The sequence below is a fragment of the Chiloscyllium punctatum genome, chromosome 24 (assembly GCF_047496795.1).
Source record: "Chiloscyllium punctatum isolate Juve2018m chromosome 24, sChiPun1.3, whole genome shotgun sequence".
NCBI classification, from domain to species: Eukaryota; Metazoa; Chordata; class Chondrichthyes; order Orectolobiformes; family Hemiscylliidae; genus Chiloscyllium; species Chiloscyllium punctatum.
The window spans coordinates 83548110-83570528 of record NC_092762.1 but is presented as its reverse complement, the minus strand read 5'-3'; the positions used below and the strand labels follow the sequence as shown (position 1 = coordinate 83570528).

The 22419-nt window shown below is 45.2% G+C and overlaps 1 protein-coding gene across 1 annotated transcript in view; it reads left to right on the top strand.

Moving 5' to 3' along the window:
- The window catches only part of ncanb (neurocan b), a 269869-nt gene that overhangs the window by 74275 nt on the left and 173175 nt on the right, over window positions 1-22419 (top strand). Inside the window, exon 4 of the mRNA XM_072594330.1 lies at window positions 6678-6852. Coding sequence (XP_072450431.1) covers window positions 6678-6852 — 175 coding nt within the window. The remainder of the gene's footprint in view (window positions 1-6677; window positions 6853-22419) is intronic.

The window sequence follows — 22419 nt, the reverse complement described above, 5'->3', positions numbered from 1 at the left end:
CACGGCAGGTGGACCGCAGTGGCTCAAGAAAGCAGCTCAGTGCCGCCTTCCAACGGGCATTTCTAAAGACGGGCGATGAGACCTGGACTCGGCAGCAATGCCAACATCTCATGAATGAATTTAAAATGTATTGCGCCCCTCACTGTAATCTTTGCTGTCTCTGTGAGGGGTGCAGGGGTGGAGAGCAGTGAAATTCGACAGAAAAACTGGGAACTTTGCTACATCTGTCTTCATCCACACAAGTCCTCATTCCCCCTATCCCTTCCCTGTGCTCACTGGTCTGTGTTGATTCTGAACCTGGCAACACCTCGAGCTCAGATTTCACAGCCGGGTTTTCAAATCACTCCATCCCTGTAATCTCCTCTGGTCCTGCTGAGGTCTCAGCACTGCTCTGAATCTGACACATCCCCAATTTTTACCACTCACAGTTAACAGCTCAAACCTCAAGCCCTGGAATTCCCCGGCAGCTCCCGTCCTTTAATACCTACCTTCAAACCTGCCTCTTTGACCAGATGTTTAATCACTGGTCCCGAAACCTCTTCACCTGTCTTTGTGTAAATATTTTCTTGATAACAGTCTTTTGAGGCACATCAAAGCCACCACATTCAAGGCACTAAATAAATTCCAACAAAAACAGAAGTTGCTGAAAAAGCTCAGCAGATCTGGCAGCACCTGTGGAGAGAAATCAGAGTTAATGTTTCAGGTCCTCAGTTCTGAGGAAGGGTCACCGGACCTGAAACGTTAACTGCGATTTCTGTTCACAGATGCTGCCAGATCTGCTGAGCTTCTGCAGCAATGTCTGTTCTTGTTTCTGATTCGCAGCGTCTGCGGTTCTTCCGGATTTTACTAAATAAATACTGGTTCCTGTTTTTGATCGCTGACGGGTTGTTTGAGGTGGCACAGGGTTCGATCCAGACCCTGAGGAAAACGGTGAGCAGGAGAATTTTGCACACAATCCAAAACTCCAGCAACTTCCACCGCACTGACTCGAAAGAGTTAATAGTGCTCAGTAACCATAGCGACCAGTAATAGTAACTCACAATAACAGACTGGGCCACATTCATCTAAAGATTGCATGTTCTATCTGCCCTGATTGAATGACATGAGAAAATAATGTACACTTCAGAAACATGAGTGGTTAATGACCTTCTTCCTAACACATTGACATTAGATTACAGCTATGAGGTCCCTGCTTGGTGCCTGCTGTTATTTATAAAATATGGTTTCTGTTCTATGTGGGTGTTGTGATCGGCTCTCTATTGCAACTGACTGGCAGCTGCCAGTGTATTCTGTGGGTATGGGACATCGTGACGGGACTAATAAATGCCAGTCATTACTGCAACCACAACGAGAATTAACCTGCAGCTGGGTAGCAGCGGGTTCTGTGTCTCTGTGTTCAGGAACAAGAAGCCGGTACACTGCCTCACTTGTTGTTTAAAACCATCTCAGGATGACCCAAAGTGCGGTCATTATAGGTAACGTGGCACAGCAAGATCCCACAAATAGTACACTGATGATGACTGGAGGATTTGCTTCGTTAAGAGAATAAAACTGACCGGCACCTGGGGAATACTCCTCCTCGGAGTGAGTTATTGCAGAAGCTGGAATCTGAACTGGAAACAACGAATGTTGGAGACCACAGTGGGTCAGGCAGAGTCCATGGGTGCTGTGATCTCCAGCATTTTTTTATTTCCAGCAAACCCCTCCTGCTGATTTTCAAAATGGGTGCTGCTGGATTATGGTTTTCATATTTCTGCATCCACCTCCCCCACCCCCGCCCCACCCCACACACCCAGAGTTCAGATAGGATTACAGCGCTGTCTCCAAACATTCACAACCTGCCTTTATATAGCTCTTTGAACATAGTACCATGTTCAAGGTTTGCGTAAAGATTTATAGCTTGGATGTTTGTTGCCATGGTTGTGGGAATGTTCGCTGAGCTGGGAAGTTGACTTGTAGACATTTTGTCCCTTGTCTAGGCGACATCTTCGGTGCTTTGGAGCCTCCCGTGAAGCGTTGCTGTACTGTTTCTTCTGGGATTTATTTGGTTTCTTTCCTGCTGCTTCTAGTTGCTGGTTCTGGTTGTTCATTGCACTGGCTGATATATTGGGTGCTTGTTGATGGAGTCTGTGGATGAGTGCCGTGCTTTGAGGAAGCTCCTCTGTTTAGCTTGTTTTATGATGGTTGTGCTGTCCCCGTAGAATTTGTGGTCCATATCATCTGTGTGTGTGGCCACTGGGAAAGCTGGTCGTGATGTTTCGTTGGTGTTTGTGGTTGTGGATTGCTATTTGTCTGCCTGTTTGCCTTTAGAGTGTTTCCTGCAGTCTCTGCATGGAATTCTGTAAATTACATTAGTCTTACACATGATAGGTATCGGGTCTTTTGTTCTGGTGAGTTGTTGTCTGAGCATGGCACTCATCCATGGGCTCCATCAATCAACACATAGAGCTCGACCCAATATACCACCCACTACAATGAACAACTGGAACCAGCAGCCAGAAGCAGCAGGAACAGAGGCAAATAAATTCCAGAAGACACAGTACAGGAGCACTTCACAGGAGCCTCCAAAGCCCTGAAGATGTCACCCAGACAGGGGACAAAACATCTGCAATCAACTTCCTAGCTTGGCAAACATACCCACAACCACGGTAATACCATGTCCCAAGGCGCTTCAGGGGAGTGCTATCCAATAACATTTGATACTGAACTACATGAGAAATTGGAAATGATGATCAAAAGGTCTGCTCAAAGAACTTCTTAAAGGGAAAAGAGAGGGTGGGAGATTCAGGGCCAATGCCACCAATGGTGGAACAATTAAGATCAGGGAACGTGAGTGTTAGTCTGGATTGTTTCCTCAAGATTCAGGAGAGGGACTGGAACTTGAGATTTCCAGCTTGCAAAGGATTTCTCCCGTAAGGTTCTTTGCCGGTTGCCGTCCTCGTGTGTAGTAGTGTTACAGGGACTTCCATGTGAGCATCTTCAGCATCGCTCGGGGTCCCACCCTGAGGGTGGATGGGTTTACAACTCGGTCACACACTTCGCTTTGAGACCTCAATGAGCCCTGGGTTCTCTCTGCAGCTTCACCTCGTGGGGAGGGGATCTCTACGGAGCCTCTGTCCACTATCTGCCTTCACCCCCTGCCTGCCCCCACTCTGCCACTTCATCGTCATGATGTTTACCTATCCCTGAGCCCTCCGCCCTAGAATGGAATAGAATAGCCTTTATGGTTCATATTTTACAGGCCCCACTTTCCCAGCAGCTCAGCTCAATCCCTCTCTATGAAGCAGACATACATCTCTCTCTTTCTCTCTCTCTCTCTGCAGGCATAGGCAGGTTTGAAGATCAATAAGAGGCTTGCTCTGTCCATTAGTTCCTTGCTCCCATAGATTTTTTCACTTTAACTGCTCTATTTGTTTCCATCAAACATGATGGTGTCACTGGTGAGAAAGGCCTAGCTGAAGGGGTGACAGCAGTCAAGTCCATTAAAAATTTCAGGGGAACAAGCCACTGTCACAAGAACCAGGAGCAGGAGGAGGCCATTCAGCCCCTCGATGCTGCTCTGCTATTTAATAGCATCATGGCTGATCTAATCTTGGTTTCAACTCCACTTTCCTGTCCATTCTCCACAACCCTTCAATCCGTTACTCATTAAAAATCCATCTGTCTCCTCCTTAAATTAATTCAATCTTCCAGTCTCCACGGAAGTGAATTCCACAGATTCATGACTGTTAGAGAGATGTAATTCCTTCTCATGTCTGTTGTGAGTCTACCACTTCTTATCCTAAACCTATCTCGTTCTAGACTGCCCTTCATAGGAAGCATCCTCTCCATGTCCCCATTTGTCAATCCCCTTTAGCGTCTTATATCCCTCAATAGATCTCCTCTCATTCTTTTAAGTTCCAGACAGTGTAGGCCTAAGCTGCTCTATCTCTGTTCATAAGACCAACCCCTCCTCTCTGGATTCAATTGAATGACCCTCCTCTGAACTGCCTCCAGTACAACTACATCCTTCCTCAAGTATGGAGACCAAACCTGTTCGCAAATCCTGTCACAGAAAAACCCCTAGGGTCTGATAATTATAACTTTTCACCTCCTAGAAACAGGCTCCCTATTGTTAAATAAATAATTATATGCTCAAACCTTGATGGTGTTCTCAAGTCTAACCACTAACTGTGACACAAGAATTAATGGTTAACAATAATAAATTTCATTTCTGTAGTGCCTTTCATGTAAAGATTGTTAAAAAAAATCCCAGTCTGTTTCAAGCGTGTGATGTCAGTGGAAAAGGAAATCTCACAGAGGGTGTCAGGAGATTCTGGGACAGGGTAATTGGAAGCTCAGGCAAAGAGGTACCTCTTTAGAGTAACTTGAAACAGGAGAGAGCTGGAGATGTTTGGAGAGGGAATTCCAAAGAATCAATGCATGTTTATTTTAAATGGTCACTGAATGGCCAAAGCCAGTATCACCAGGTGACTCTAGGCAGTGAGTGCGGCAGGCAATTCAACCAAGTTAGGCATCATATCTCAGAGGTCATCAAGGTCGCTGGCAGGCCCCAGAGAGTAAACCTTGGTCAGACCACACGTGGATTCTGTTCATAGCACTGCTGTCCATATTATAACGAAAGGACTGAGATGGGGATTGTAGAGAGTGTGTGTGTGTGTGCATGAATGCGTGTGTGTTTGTGTGTGTGCGTGTATGTGTGTGCGTGTGTGTGCGTGTGTGTATGTGTGTGTCTGTAGAGTATGAGATGTTAGCAGAATAGTTGATGATGTATAATGATGATCTCAGTGTCACATGGTCATCTGGAGGTTCTAGAAGAGGGGAAGAAGCTCCAACAGAGTCTAGGACAATGTGTGTGTACACCAGATAATACATCGACAGTGCTAAGGAAAGCCCTTTCTTGAACTCACAAAGCAGTACCAGGGAGATTAAAGTCACTTAGTCTCCCTACCCAAGACTAAACCACGTAGACCATAAACACTGGCATAGAGTCATAGCACAGAAGCAGACCTCTCGGTCCAACTCGTCCGTGACGATCAGATGTTCGGTATTAATCTAGTCCTATTTGCCAGGGTTTGGCCTATTCCTGATGAAGGGCTCCAGCCTGAAATATCAATTTTCCTTCTCCTCGGATGCTGCCTGACCTGCTGTGCTTTTCCAGCAGCACACTCTCAACTTTGGCCCATATCCCTCTCAACCCTTTCTTTTAATGTACCCATCCAGGTGCCTTTTAAATGTTGTAATTGTACCAGCCTTCACCACTTCCTCTGGCAGCTCATTCCATTCACGCACCACCCTCTGAATGAAAATGTTGCTCCTCAGCAGTCTTTTAAATCTTTCCCCTCTCACCTTAAACCTATGCCCTCTTGTCTGTTTAACCTATCCATGCCCCTCATGATTTTATAAACCTCTATCAGGTCACCCCTCAACGTCCAACACTCCAGGTGCAGTCTATTCAGCCTCTCCCTATAGCTCAAACCCTCCAACCCTGGCACCATTTTTTCTGAACCCTTTCAAGTTTAACAACATCTTTCCTATAGCAGAGAGACCAGAACTGAACGCAGTATTCCAAAAATGGCCCAAACAATGTCCTGTACAGCTGTATCTTAACACCCAACTCCTATACTTGCTGCACTGACCAATAAAGGCAAACAGACCAAATGCCTTTTCACTACCCTGTCTATCTGCAATTCCACTTTCAAGGAACTATGCACCTGCACCCTAGGGTCTCTATAGACCTGATGGGTCAAATGACCTTGTTGTGTTGTTAATTCTATGTAACTTTACAATATGTTGGAGAAGGTGTAAAGTAATATTCATAAGGATGGTAGCAGATCATATTCGGAGCAGTTGGACAGGCTGGGGACTATTTCTTAGAAAGACTGAGGGATGATGGAGGGAGTTAGTGGGATATAATGTTGTGGGCAAGACCAAACCTCATGGCCATCAATATAGGATATTGAAATCGAAACAAGAATTCAGAAGAAATGTCTTTACCCAAAGAGTAGTGAGAATGTGGAACTTGCTCCCAAGGAGAGAGATTGAGACAGATAGTGTTTGAGAGATAAATGATTGGAAGGATATGTTGACAGAGAGGGGTGAAGTGGGTGGGGTTGAGGGACAGGCTTGTATGGAGCATGAACACCAGAATGCACCTGTTGGGGCAATGGTTTGTTTCTGTATTGTGTGTGAGGATGTGGTAGTGATCATGTAACTGGGCTAGGAGGTCAGAGTTTCCAGCTTGAGGGGACATGGGTTCAAATCTCGCCACAGTAGCTGGTGGAATTTAAATTTAATTATTAAAATCTGGAATAAAGAGCTGGGAAGCATCAGCAACTGTTGCAAGAAAAGCATCTGGTCCACAATGCCCTTGGGGGAAGAGGATGATCAACAAATACTGACCTCACTAACATCACCCACACCCATACAGGAATAAAGGAATAAAACATTCCGGGTAACTCTGGGTTTATATTGCTCATTTCTTCCCAACTGGTGGATTTACCCATTGAGGGTTTATCCCCTGGTCAAACCTCCCTCTGTCACCCCCCCCCCCCCCACCCCCACCCAAGCATGTGGTGAAATTCCCTTGGATTCTGTGCGGATAGTGTTTTAGTCAGAGTCTTTGCTTCCTCACCTCAGCTCTGTGTTCCATTCCGTCTTCCTCTATCCCACTCCAGGGGTGGTGTTCCATTACCGTGCTGCCAGCAACAGGTACTCCCTCACCTTTGAGGCTGCCTCACAGGCCTGTCTGGACAACTCAGCGAGGATCGCCAGTCCCCAGGAACTATTGGCTGCGTTCCAGGACGGCTTCGACCACTGCGATGCTGGTTGGGTTTCTGATCAAACTGTCCGGTGAGCAATGAAAACTGCACACACTCACTCCTGACACACACTCACTCACTCCTCACACACACGCACTCCTCACATAGACACACACACTCACTCACTCCTCACACACTCACTCACTCCTCACACACTCACTCAATCCTCACACACATAATCTTCACACATACTCCACACACACACTCACTCACTCCTCACACACACTCACTCCTCACACACTCACTCACTCCTCACACACACGCACTCCTCACATAGACACACACACTCACTCACTCCTCACACACACTCACTCCTCACACACTCACTCACTCCTCACACACACGCACTCCTCACATAGACACACACACTCACTCACTCCTCACACACTCACTCACTCCTCACACACTCACTCAATCCTCACACACTCACTCACTCCTCACACACATAATCTTCACAATACTCCACACACACACTCACTCACTCCTCACACACACTCACTCCTCACACACTCACTCACTCAGTCCTCACACACTCACTCAATCCCCACACATACTCACTCCTCACACACTCACTCACTCCTCACACACTCACTCAATCCTCACACACATACACTCATACACTCACTCACTCACTGACACTCACACTCACTCACACACTCATTCATTCACTCACTCACTCATACACTCACTCACTGACACTCACACTCATTCACTCCTTGCACACACTCACTCAGACAGACACATTCATAAAGTATAACAAACTAACAGAGACAGGTGCACACAGACACACAGGAACACAAAATGACAGGCACACACAGGTACATACAGACATAAAATAACACCCACCAAAATATACTGGAACAAAATCAGACAGAAACACATACACACAATAACACACACATGAACATGCACCCAGATCTAAACACGCATGGACACATACACATGGACACACACAGATACACAGTCACAAGGACACAGGCATACAGTTATGTTTTACCTGCTGATTATAGTTATCATACTGAGCTACACAGTATCAGAATAACAGCCTCTCAATGTCAAAACAGCATGAAGAAAACTCAGGATTTGCTAAAAGGACCATGTGTTCTTTTCTATAATACCCAGCTTCTACTTCTGCCTCTCCATCTCCTCCTTGTTCCTGGTTTCTCACTGTGTGTCCCTGGGATTTACTCCGCAGGACAGTGCTGAGAATTCCTGTTGGCTCTCTGTGTAGAGGGTGTCAGATGACAGTGTGATAACTGGACTTGGATAGGGTCAAATAGTCAACAAAAGTTCAAGGTGGATAAGTTGAATGCATTTTAAATTTGACAGCACAGCAAAACTAAAATTCATCGCTGAATAAAATGAAGTTGGTGGATCTGACTGATGAAGTGTAGACTGTTTTTCCAGATTCCATCCACAATGTTTGAGTCACAGGAATTCACAAGCACATTAAACATTTCTGTCAGGGCATCAGACAGAGCACATACATTTGTATAGTGCAGTTCTCAACCATCTGGTGTTTCAAAGTACTATACAGCCAATGGAATTTTTTAAACTTGAAATCCAGTCCGAGAGTCATACAGTATGGAGACAGGCCCTTAGGTCGAACTAATCCATGCCTGTCACTAAAAGAATCCCACAAAAACAATGTGAAAATGATGGAATAATCTAATTTTGCCACAATGATAATTGAGGGGTAAATTGATGAGGGAGAATTCTCTTTGCTCTTTGTTGAATGAATGCCCTGGAATCTTTTACATCTAACCAAGAGAGCGGATGGAGCCTCACTTTAAGGCCTTTACTGGAAGAGATTACCTCTGATAGTGCAGCAGTCCTCCAGTACTGCACTGGAGGGTCAGCATTGATCTCTGTGCTCTACCCCCAGACTGAGACCCTGGTGTCTCAGAGGCGAGAGTGCTACCCACAGGAATTAGTAGAAGGAGTAGGCTGGTCAGTGTCTGAACCTGCTCTACTATTGGCTGGCTGCTCTGATTGTGATCAGCTCCACATTCCTGATTCTTCCCCAGACCCTCGTCAATCAAATATTTCCCTAATGCAGCCTTGAATACATTCAATGACCCGGACTCCGTTGCTCTCTGAGGAAATGAATTCCACAGTGTAACAGCCTTCTGAGAGAGAGAAAATAGCTTCTCCTCATCTTCATGAAGCCCCTGTGTTCTGGATTTCTCTGGAATGGGAAGCATTCTCTATGTTCTCCAGGGAGAAGCTCCGTCTGCTCTCTTGGTTGGATGTAAAGGACTTCACAGGATTGATTCTTCTCCTAACACTCACTTTCCCGCTCTATCCACATATCCCAAGATCCCTTTCGTGTGTAAAATCTGTCAGTCTTAGTCTTAGAAATAACTCAATGACTGAGCATGTACTGCTCTCTGAGGTAGATCATTCCAAAGGTCTACATTGCTCTGTGAAAGGTTTTCTCCTTATCTCAGTCCCAAGCTGAGGTGGTAATGCCTCTGGCCAAGTAGTTGAGAGCCCCTGGCTACCATTCTGGAGATGTGGGTTTGAACCCCACCATGACGTATGGTGAAATGACTGGAGTAAACTGTTAGCTTCATGGCAATCATGTGACCCTTGGCAATAGTTGTTCAAAACCCTTCTGGTTCCTTTTAGGGAAGGAAATCTGTCATCCTTCCCTAGCCTGGCCTACACATGACTCCAGACCCACACCAATATGGCTGAATCTTAACTGCCCTCTGGGTGATTAGAGATGGTCAATAACTGTTGGCCCAGTCACTGACACGCACATCCCATGTTTAAATAATGAATAAATAAATATGTGGCTGACTCTTTATCGTGAGATTTGTGATCCTTGGTTTAAAACTCTTCAACCATGGAGAACAGAGTCTCTGAAGCTAATTTGTCAAGTGTCTTTCTCTACACATCCTGGATGACACAGTTTCTGATCAGATTCCTTACAGTGTGGAAACAGGCCGTTCGGCCCAACATGTCCACACCGACCCTCCGAACAGTAACCCACCAGACCCATTTCCTTCTGACTAATGCATCTAACACTATGGGCAATTTAGCATGACCAATTCACCTGACCTGCACATCTTTGGCATGTGGGAGGAAACTGGAGCACCCAAAGGAAACCCACACAGACACAGGAAGAATGTGCAAACTCCACACAGACAGATGCCTAAGGCTGGAATCGAACCTGGGACCCTGGTGCTGTGAGGCAGCAGTGCTCACCACTGTCCACCATGCTGCCCGCTATTTTTTTCTAAAATTGATTCACAGAATTTAATTAATCTAGTGGGTGGCACAATGGCTCAGTGGTTAGCACTGCTGCCTCACAGCACCAGGGTCCCAGGTTCGATTCCAGCCTCGGACGACTGTCTGTGTGGGTTTCTCCCTGTGTCTGCGTGGGTTTCCTCCGGGTGCTCTGGTTTCCTCCCACACTCCAAAGATGTGTAGGTCAGGTGAATTGGCCATTATAAATTGCCTGTAGTGTTAGGTGCATTAGTCAGAAGGATTACTGTTCGGAAGGTCGGTATGGACTGGTTGTGCAATAAAAGGGCCTGTTTCCACACTCTAAGGAATCTAATCTAATGTACTAGGAACACTGAATAATGTCCCTTGCTGCACAAATCCTTGAGGTTGCAGTGACTGATTGTTAGGTTAGACTCCCTGATGTACCAGGTGGTCTTCAGACACTGGAGAGCAGATTCCTTCAGCAGTTGCCTCGCACTGGCATGGTTCTGAGTTAGGAGTGGACTCGATGGGCTGAATGGCGTTACTTCCGCTCCTATGTCTTATGGTCTAAGGTCAGGGTTTAAAGAAACGCGACTTGGGAAACAGCTCATCCCAGACTGCCATTATTGTATCCAATTTTACTTCTGACATGGTGAAAAGTCACTGTCTTTTCGATGAAATACAAAACCAACTCAGGTGGATGTAAAACTGTCCAAAACTTATTTTGAAGAAGAACACAGAATCCCTATAGAGTGGAAGCAGACCATTCGACCCATTGCGTCGACACCGACCCTCTGAAGAGCATCCCACCCAGATCTACCCCTCCACCCTATCCCAGCATTTCCCATGGCTAACCCACACAGCCTGCACGTCCCTGGATACGATGGGCAATTTCCCATAGCCAATACACCTAACCTGTACATTTTTGGACTGCGGGAGGAAGCCAGAGCACATGGTGGAAACCCACGCAGACATAATAAGAATGTGCAAACTCCACAGACAGTCGCCTGAGGCTGAAATCGAACCTGGGTCCCTGGCGCTGTGAGGCAGCAGTGCTGCCCCTGGGAAGTTGTATTTATGAACCACATTAAGAATCCCCATTATCGGCAGGATGAGATTGCATTGGAGAGGGTGCAAAGGAGATTTACCAGGATGTTGCCTGGGCTGAAGAGTTTCAGTTATGAAGAGAGGTTGAACAGACTGGTGTTGTTTTCCATAGAGCAGAGGAAAGAAACTGAGAGGAGACATAGAGTCATAGAGGCATAGAGGCGGAAACAGACCCTTCGGTTCAACATGTCCATGCTGATCAGATATCCTAACGTAATCTAGTCCCTTTGCCAGCACTTGGCTCATATCCCTCTAAACCCTTCCTATTCATATACCATCCAGATGCTTTTTAAATGTTGTAATTGTACCAGCCTCCACCACTTCCTCTGGCAGCTCATTCCATACACGTACCACCCTCTGCATGAAAAAGTTGCCCCTTTTGTTCCTTTTCAAATCTTTACCCTCTCACCCTGAACCTATGCCCTCTAGTTTTGGACCCTTGTCTATTTACCCTATTCATGCCCCTCATGATCTTATAAACCTTTGTAAGGTCACCCCTCAGCCTCCGACTTTCCAGGGAAAACAACCCCAGCTTATCCAGCCTCTCCCTGTAGCTCCCACATGTTTGAGGTGTATAACATTATGAGGGGCATAGACTGGGTAGATAGGAAGGAACATTCCCCTTGATGTAGGGATCAGTGACCCTGAGACATAGATTCAAGGTAAGGGGCAGAAGGTTTAGAGGAGATGTGAGGGAAATATTCCTTCACCCAGAGGGTAGTGGATGTCTGGAACTCACTGCCTGTAAGGGTGATAGAGGTAGAAATGCTCAGAACATTTAAGAAATATTTAGATGCACAGTTGCGATGCTGTATGGTCTGAGGGCTGGAAAATGGGATTAGAATAGTTAGCTGATTGTTTTTAATCAGCACAGACTTAATGAGCTGAAGGGCCTTTTTTAAGTTGTACATCCCTGTGACTCTAAAGTCACTGTAGTTGAATCAGACCCTGGAGCTGCTCCCTTATGAGAGAGAGAGAGAGAGAGAGAGAGAGAGAGAGAGAGAGAGAAGAGAGAGAGAGAGAGAGAGAGAGAGAGAGAGAGAGAGAGAGAGAGAGAGAGAGAGAGAGAGAGAGAGAGAGAGAGAGAGAGAGAGAGACACGGACATCTGATGGGTCACCACGCTCCACTGTGCAGCGGCACGGTGGCTTAGTGGTTCTCACTACTGCCTCACAGTGCCAGGGACCTGGGTTCGATTCTAGCCTCGGGTGACTATCTGTGTGGAGTTTGCACATTCTCCTTGTATCTGCATGGGTTTCCTCCGGGTGCTCCAGTTTCCTCCCACAGTCCCAAAGATATGCAGGTTAGATGAATTGGCCATGCTAAATTGCCCATAGTGTTCAGGGATGTGTGAGTTAGATGCATTAGTCAGTCGAAATATAGAGTATTAGGGTAGGGAATGGGTCTGGGTGGGTAACTCTTCAAAGGGTTGGTGTGGACTTGTTGGGCTGAATGGCCTTTTCTGCACTGAAGGGATTCTATGATGATACCTCAGGTGAGGGGAGGCGTTGAGTAGGAGAATCCTTTATGGCAACCTTAGTCAGTGTAGGAGTTGAACCTGTACTATTAGCATCACTCTATATTGCAACTGAACTGTCCAGAACCAAACCAACTACCACCTAATACAGCTAACGTAACCATTTATCTCTTTATCCCAGAGAGAAAAAACAGTAATACTTGGAAATGAGCATACTGGTCAAACTGGAGCACTGTCCTGAGGTGAACAAGACAGCTCCTGCCAGTATGCGTCTTTTGCAGGTTTTACTGGGAGCTTGGTTTGTGCCAGTCAGCTGTTCTTAAAATAGTGGTCACTCTTCAGAAAAATAATTAACCGGCTGCGATGCATTTTGGGATGTCCTGAGACAGTGAGAGGCGTTGGGGGTGGAATGGTGGCTCAGTGGTTAGCACTGATGCCTCACAGCGCCAGGGACCCAGGTTCGATTCTAGCATCGGGGGGACTGTCTGTGTGGAGTCTGCACATTCTCCCCGTGTCTGCGTGGGTTTCCTCCGGGTGCTCCGGTTTCCTCCCACAGTCCAAAGATGTGCAGATTAGGTGAATTGGCCATGCTAAATTGCCCATAGTGTTCATGGATGTGTAGGCTAGGTGCATTAGTCAGGGGTAAATATAGAGGAATGGATCAGGGTGGGTTACTCTTCGGAGGGTCAGTATGGACCCTTGGGCTGAAGGGATTCTATGAACTTTTATCAATGCAAACTCCTTTCTCATGTGGATACTGAGAGGAGGCTAATGCAGAGAACGTGAAACGCCAACAAACCTGCCTTTTGGCTTGTGACAACAGCTCAGTGTGCCCAGCTCAATGCATTGTCTTCCAAAACACTGGCATGGAAAATTCACCACTGAGTGCCAGGTTCATATTGAGTTGCGTGGGTAATGGGATGCAGTGGGCATTGGGTGAGGTGGCGTTGTCAGATGATCCTGGCAATGTGGGGCTGGACCTGCTCACATTGTTATTGAGGGATGTTTGAGGCCAGATAGAACTGGGAGCAGATGATGGTCACATGTTAATTGAGGGTAATTGAACTTGTTTGGGCACGTATATATCTATACATAAGGAATGAGTAATCAGTGTTGTTGGAGTTGATGGTGTGTGTGTTGGAATAAAACCAGGAGGGAAACACAAACGAGGCCAGGTCTCAGTGCAGCCAGCATTTTAGCCTCTGGTGTTAAATTCTGCATGACTTGTAGATAGAGGCTGTGTCTTTTGCCAGGCTGTGCACCCCCTCACCAGCCCACAAAACCCCCAGGAGATATAGTGTAATAAATATTCAGCACAGACATTAGCTCTTCTTCTCTTCAGGGACTGTGTTGGAGCAACACTTCTTAGAGATCAGTTATAAATTCCAATTAAAATATAAACTTTGCTCACCTTCCTATTTAATGAAACTAATTAACAGGACAATGCAACAATTTACTCCCAATAAAAATACACAATGTTAGAAATTGCCTCCCCACAATGCTGCTTCACTTCCATCATGGTTTCAATTTTTAATCTTCTTTGGAACTCTCTGTTCTACAGTGAATTAGTTTTATTTAGTTCCCCATTCTGCTGCACTCCTGCTGTTTGGTTTCTGCTTCTCCCTCTCTCATCTTCAGCACCGACTCACTGTAATTAATCCCAAACTGGACTTCACAATATCTCAGGCCGTTGGCTGGGTTTTGCCACATCAAACCTTGCAGAACAGAAGCTTTCTTCACTCTTGATGTCTCTGCATCGTTAAAGAGAGAGATGAAGCAGGCACCAATTAATCTTCACTGAGCTGACTGTGGTTCTCCTCGGCTGATATCCAATGTGGATCCTGTTGGCTCAGCAAACAATGCTTTCATTGAGTCTTACTGTGAGGCAACAAGGAATTGTTGGCTGGACTGAGATCTGTCAGTGTCAACTCACGACCATGTTCCTCTTTCCCTTTCAAGAGAACAGAAGCTGTTAGAAGGCAAAAGAAAGGAAGGCAAATCCTGGCAGTGCCACGAGGAAGGGTATTGGGCACTGACTGAACGTCTTTTCCAACTGAAAAGTCAATGTACAATGGTCTGAATCGCCTCTCTCTGTGCTGTGTCACTCTCAGTAGTCAGTGGACAGTGTTTTAAAATAGGGAACAGGAGGTTTAGGAAGGATTTGAGGAAAAGTCTTTTCCACTCAGAGATTTGTGGATCTCTCAAACTCAAAGGGTGGTAGAGGCAAGAATGCTCAAGAAATTTAAGATTTATTTAGATGAGCACTTGAAACACCACAGCACACAAAACCAAATGTTGGAAAATGGGATTAGGTTAGTTCGATGTAGGCCAGACCACATAAAGAGGCAAAATCCTTAACCCTAAAGAACATTAATGAATCTGATGGGTTTTTAAAATAATAATTGATACTGTCATAATTAGTGAGACTAGATTTATATTCTATCATTTTTAATTAGTTTAGTTTAAATTTCAGAAGCTGCAGTAGTGGGGTTTGAACCTCTCCCTGTCAAACCTGGACCTCTGGATTATTAAACAAAAAGAAGAAGGTTCTGAAGAAGGGTCACTGGACCTGAAAAGTTAACTCTGCTTTCTCTCCACAGAAGCTGCAAGACCCGCTGAGTTTTCCCAGCAATTTTTGATTTTGCCTCTGGATTGTTAGTATAATGATACTACCACAATGCCCCCACCTCCCCACCCAGTCTTTTCTTTTCTTCATTGGCGAGTGTTTCATTTTTGTATTTCATTCTCCACCTCCTGACCAGACAATTAACAACAACAATGTTTCTAAAACTCCTTCAGTGAAATGTCCTAAGGTACTCATATGATCGGATATAATTCAAATCCAAGTCACTTAAGGAGGCATTGGGTCAGGTGAGCAAGAGCTTGCTTTGAGTAGACAGCTTTTAGGAATTATAGGAAAGGATAATGGGGAATCTGATAGGTTTACAACAGGAATTCCTCAAACTCATAGCCTCATGAAAATGCAGCCACCAAGTGGTGAAACAAATAAAATAGGAATGCTCCCTAAAGACGACATAGCTCTGAGGGGGCATCGTTGAATCTCAACAGTGTGGAAGGAGGCCATTTGGCCCATCCACATTAACCATCCTAAGAGTGTTGCACCCAGACCCACCACCTCACCCTATCCCTGTAGTGTGCAGACTAATTCACCTAGCCTGCACACCACGGGAAATTTAGCATGGCTAATCCACCTGGACTGTGGAAGGAAACCCAAGGAGACACAGCGAGAAAGTGCAAACTCCACAATGGAATTGCTAAAGGAATGCAATATAAAAGAAAGGAAGTGTTATTACAACTGGACAAGGCATTGGTGAGATCCCAACTGGAATATTGTGTGCAGTTTGGTCCTCTTATTTGAGGAAGGATGTAATTGTGTTGGAGACAGTTCCGAGATGGTTCATTCGATTAATTCCAGAAATGAAAGTCATTTCTTATGAGGAAAGGTTGAGCAGTTTAGGCCTATACTTACTAGAGTTTAAGAGGACGAGAGGAGATCTAATTGAGGTATATTAAGGATTTGGCCCTCCTCTGAGCTATTGTGATCCTCAGGTTAAACCACCTGCAGCTGTCTCTGTCTAAGAGAGAGCATAGAATATCTACAATGTGGATGCAGGCCCATTGAGTCCACACCAAACCTCCAAAGAGCATCCTACCCAGACCTATCCTCTCACCCCCACCCCCTGTAACCCTGCATATCCCATGACTAATCCATCTAGCCTGCACATCCCTGGGAACTATGGGTAATTGAGCATGGCCAATCCACCCTAACCTAACATCTTTGTACTGTGGGAGGAAACTGGAGTGCCTGGAGGGGACCATGCAAACACGGGGAGAATGTGCAAACTCCACCCAGACAGTCACCCAAGGGGGTCCTTGGTGCTGTGAGGCAGCAGCACTAACCACTGAGCCACCATGCTGCTCAGTGGTCTGGTAAGACTATGACTTTATTAGATGCTAAATGAAATTGACATAGTAGATGTAGAGCGATGTTTCCTCTTGGAACAATTCACAAATGAATATGCAACACACTTAGATCATTCATTAAAATGAACTTTCCTCCATCACTACTCCTTTTTGTTTTATTAATGGAATGGGGGCATCACTGGCTAGGCCAGTATTTATTATCCAGAGGGCAATACAGAATCAATTGCATTGTTGTGGATCTGGAGTTACATGCAGGTCAGACTGAATAAAGAGGACAGATTTCCTTCCCTCAAGGACATAGAGTCATAGAGTCCTACAGCACCAAGACAGGTCCTTTGTCCCAAACTGGTCCATGCCAACCAAAATGGCCATCCACGCTCACCCCATTTCCCTGCACTTGGCCCATATCCTTCTAATCCTTTCCTATCCATGTATTTGTCCAAATGCCTTTTAAATTTTGTTAATGTACTTGCCTCAACCACTTCTGCTGGCAGCTCACTCCATATGCTTACTGCCTTCTGTTTAAAAATGTTGCCCCTCAGGTTCCCTTTAATTCTTTCTCCTCTCACCCTAAACTGATGCACTCTAGCCCTCAATTCCCCAACCCTGCGAAAATACCGAGTGCATTCACCCTATCTGTGCCTCTCATGATCTTATACACTTCTTTAAGATACTCCCTCAGTCTCCTATGCTCTAAAGAAAAAGGTCCTAGCTTGTCCAACTGCTCCCTATAACTCAGATCGTTGAGTCCTTGCAACATCCTTGTAGATTTCTTCTGCGCTCTTTCCAGTTTAATAACATCCTTCCTATAGCAAGGTGACCAAAACTGAACACAATATCCCAAATGCAGCCTCACCAATGTCCTGTACAACTGCAACATAGCTTCCCAACTTCTATACTCAGTGTTCTGACTGATGAAGGCCAGTGTGTCAAAAGTCTTCTTCACTGCCATGTCTACCTGGGACTCCACTTTCAGAGAACCATGTACCTGAATTCCAAGGTCCTTCTGTTCGACTACACTCGTTAAGGTCTTACCATTCACCATGAAATTCCTACCTTGATCTGATGCAAGACCTCACAATTATCTATATTAAACTCCATTTGCCATTTCTCAATCCACTTTCCCAGCTGACTGAGGTTCTGCTGCAATAACTGTCCACGATACCGCCTATTTCAGTGTCATCTGCAAACTTGCTAATTATACCTTGAACATTCTCATCCAAATCATTGTTATAGATAAAAAACAACAAGGGGCCCAGCACCGACCCCTGAGGTACTCCACTAGTCACTGGCCTCCAGTCTGACAAACAGCTTTCCACTGTTACACTCTGCTTCCTACCATCAAGCCAACTGTCTATCCAGTATGCCAGCTCCGCCTGGATTCCATGTGATCTAACCTTCCAATGCAGCCTGCCATGTGGAACCTTAGCAAAAGCCTTGCTGCAATCCAAGTAGACTATGTCTACTGCCCTGCTCTTGTCAACCTTCCTGGTCACTTCATCAAGGAACTCTATCAAATTTTTGGGGCATGATTTCCCATGCATAAAGCCATGTTGACTACTCCTAATCAAGCCCAATCTTTCCAAATGCATGTATATTTTATCCCTCAGAATCTTCTCAAGTAACGTACCCACCACAGATGTTAAGTTTTATTGGGCTATACTTCTCAGGTTTTTCTTTGCAGCCCTTCTTGAATAAAGGCACAGCATTCACTACCCTCCAGTCTACCGGTATCTTACCCGTGGCTAACGATGACACAAAAATATTAGCCAGGTCCCTTGCAATTTCTTCTCTAGCTTCTTGCAGTGTCCTTGCATATATCTGGTCAGGACCAGGAGACTTGTTACCTTCATACATTTTAATAGCCCAACACCTCCTCTACTGTGATGTGGACTGTCCCCAAGATATGATCACTAACTCACCTAACTTCCCAATTCTTCATGTCTTTCTCCACGGTAAACATAGAGGAGAAATATTCATTTAGGACCTCACCCACCTCCTGTGATTCCACACATCCATGTCCACTATGGTCCTTGAGGGGTCCTATTCTCTCCCTCGTGACTCTTTTTTCTTTAATATAGTTAAAGAACCTCCTTGGATTCACCCTGATCTTCATAGCCAAAGCTATCTCGTGGTCCCTTTTCGCCCTCCAGATTTCCTTCTCCAGTAAACCCCTGTATCCCCTTTTTACCTCCAGGGATTCCCTTGGTCCCAGGTGCCTGTATCTGAACCATATTTCCTTCTTGTTCCTGGTCAAAGCCTCAATATCTCATCATGCAGGGTTCCCTATTCCTGCCAATCTTGCCTTTCACCCTCACAGGAACATTTCAACCTTGAACTCTAACTATCTCATTTTTGGAGGCCTCCCACTTGCCAGAGGTCCCTTTGCCTGCAAACAAACTCCTCCAACCAGCCCCTGCACACTCCTGCCTAATTCCATCAAATTTCACCTTGCCCCAGTTTAGAACTTGAATCTGTGGACCAGTTTTGTCCCTCTCCATAACTATCTTAAAATTAATTGAACTATGGTCACTGGTCCCAAAGTGTTCCCCCACTGTCACCTGTCCTGCTCTATTTCTCAAGAGTAGATTGTGTATTGTCCCTTCCTGAGGGGGACCCTCTATGTACATGATTCAACTCGATGTGTTTTTACAGAAGTCCAGCAGCTTGTTGGTCGCTATTGCTAATGTTTCTTCAAGGTTGATTTTTGTTCAATGATTTTAAAATTCACAACTGTCAGGTTGAGACTCAAACACATTGCAATGGGGACTTGTCCAGATCTTAGCATCAATGAAACAACCACTATATAACTCCTTCAACAGAGTGCCTTTTGATCATCCACCTGTCTCTCAGCAATTCTATAGTAAATGGTTTGATTTTAACAGCGAGTGTTAGTCACAGAAGCAGCTGTTGTCATGTGCAAGAAGCATAGAAAATTAAGCAAGAAAAATGCAAACTTCCCAATAAAGTCTCAGATTCCAAACAAGGACAAGTTGTTTTGTTTTCGCAAAGACAAAGTTAAGTCATCTCGGAGAGTAAGCTGCTTTTGTACTGCCTCATAATAAAGTTAAACAGTGCCACCTCTCTAATCCAAACTTTTAGGATTGAGATTTTACCAGATTTTGGAGTTTTCTGGATTATGGAGTGATGTTAGAATTCCAAATGACAAGCATGTGAAATGGAAAATGCCATATGAACCTGAAATGTAATACATTGATAAACATTACAAAGAAAGAATAAAAATTGTTTTGCTCATCCAAATATTGTATCGCCTGCTCCCAAAGTATTTTACTAAACAGATGCTGGGAGCTGTTTGGGAATTTAAAAAAAAATCCTGGAAAACTGGTAATTTTTGTATGACAATTTCCAGACCAGAGAGATTACTGCATATCACTTCCTTGAATTTTTACAATGAAAGGATGAGAATCAAATTGGAAGTGTATATTTTTTGGCACTTTCAATCTCCAATCATAACACTTGCTTCAAGCTAATGATAGCTTTGGAATGTGCAATTATGTAAAATTAATAGCAGGTTTGGGATGTGAAATGGCAGATAATTTGATTTCACCTCAATACCCTATAATCCTTACGAATACATCTCCCTCCCCACAAAAGAGTGATTTCAAGTGTGCAATCACTTCTTTCAATACTCAGTAATTCTCTTACCTCTTTGTTTTGAAGGTGCAGCATTTTCCTAGGGATGTGCCCAGGGGATCATTTGTTTTTCCTCCATTTTCCATCTGACAGAGTTCTCTGCATCGGAAGTTTGATCAAGTCCCTCTCCAGTGCTTGAGAAAAAATGTCTTGCCTTGTACTCCACTGCATCCTGTGGGAGTGTCACATTGTTGGAACTGCTGGGCAACGCTTTAAATGGAAACACCTATCTGCTCTCTCAACTCTAAGTGTAAATAAATCTCATGGCATCATTGCATAGAAGAACACCCAGTTTTCCTTGATGTCCTGGGCTGTAATTTATCCTTATGTCAGCCCCTGGAAACTGATGATGTGGTCATGATAACATTGCAGTCTGTCGATTTTGCTGTGGACATATTCATTTTGCAACATTACAAATGTGACTATACTTCTGATGTACAAAAACAGAAACTCAGCAGGTCTGGCAGCATCTGTGGGAAGAAAGCAGAGTTAATTTTGTTGAGAACTGTGGGTGGTCAGGAGAGTGTGATATTTACACTGAAGCCAAAGTTGGAGGGGAGAGGGGTGGGGAGAGGTGAGTGGATATTACTTTTTATTAGCTACTGACAGTCCAAATGAAGAGTTACTGGACTCAAAATGTTAACTCTGCTTTCTTCCCACAGACACTGCCTGACCTGCTGAGTTTCTCCGGCAATTTCTGTTTTTGCTTCAGATTTCAGGCATCCACAGTTCTTTGTTTTACTTCAAAGGTACAGACTTGGCTGTAAAGTGGGCTGGGACATGCTGAGGTTGTAGAAGGGTGGCTGGATATTACATGCACCCCACCTGGTTGTGTTGTTGGTGGGGAGGGAGAGGGATGCATATAAAATCGGTCAGACAGCCAGCCCACTACCCTCACACCCACCCTGAAGCTCACCCTCCAACATGGAGGGTGGACAGGTTCCAAGGTTGGCTTGGAAATAAATAAAGGATGGTCAGCTCGGCTTGTTTGAAGCTCAGTTAAGCCCAATATTATAGTGTTCACCCATGAAAAGATTGGCATACGTGAAAACTGGTGAGAATAAAGGAGTGCTGTCAGATGGAGATTTTAGATCATAGAATCCCTACAGTGTGGAAGTAGGCCATTCAGCCCATACTGCCCCCACTGAAGAGCAACTCTCCCCTCCCCCCCCCTTCCCATCAGCATAGCCTTGCATTTTCTATGGCTAATCTAAATATCCTTGGATGCTACTGGGCAATTTAACGTGGCCAATCCACATGACCTGCACATCTTTGGATTGTGGGAGGAAACTGTAGCGCTCGGAGGAAGCCCATGCAGACACAGGGAGAATGCGCAGACTCCACACAGGCAGTCACCCAAGACTGGAATCGAACCCAGCTCCCTGGCACGGTGAGGCAGCAGTGCTAACCACTGAGGCACATGACATCCAGAATCCCTCTACCCTGCCAGGTGGTACCCTCTTTATTCTGACCCACATATACATGAAATCCATTGTCCCATGTCCCCTACCATGGGGATGCTGTAGGTGCTGACCACTCCAGAGGGCGTGATATCCAATTTGCCCTCAGCTGAGTGGTAGAAGTCCCACTGTCCATCAAATGAGCTCAGCCACAATGATTTATATCTTGGGGGGGTAGACTTGCTGTTGGCCTGTTGGCATTTCTTCTGGGTGGGTGCCAGGTGAGGGGATTGCTGACATCTTCTGCATCCAGAACTTGTGCCCCAGCAGCTCTTATGGAAGGGGGTGGTAGTGACTTAGTGGTCATGTCACTAGACCAGAGTAAACCAGGACACCAGGCTAATGCTCTGAGGGCGTTGGCCTGAACCTGACTATGGATGAAATTTGAAATCAGTAAAAATCAGCAATGTAAATCTTGCCCAGTGGTGACCATGTTGATTATAATAAAAACATCGTCTGGTTCGCTAATGCCCTTTGGGGAGGGAAATCTGCTGTCCTTACCCAGTCTGGCCTACACATGACTCCAGACCCACAGTATTGTGGCTGGCTTTAACTGGCCTCTGGGCAATAAATGTTGACTGAGACAACCATGTCCATATCCCATAAATGTAAAACAAAACCTCTGACTTTTGAGGGGCAATGGGGAAGGAAGGTTTAGTTTAATTTTAGTGGTCTAAGGTTGTGTATATAATCGATAAAAACAATCCTGGATTCTTCTGTTCCATCACATATTGATGTTGG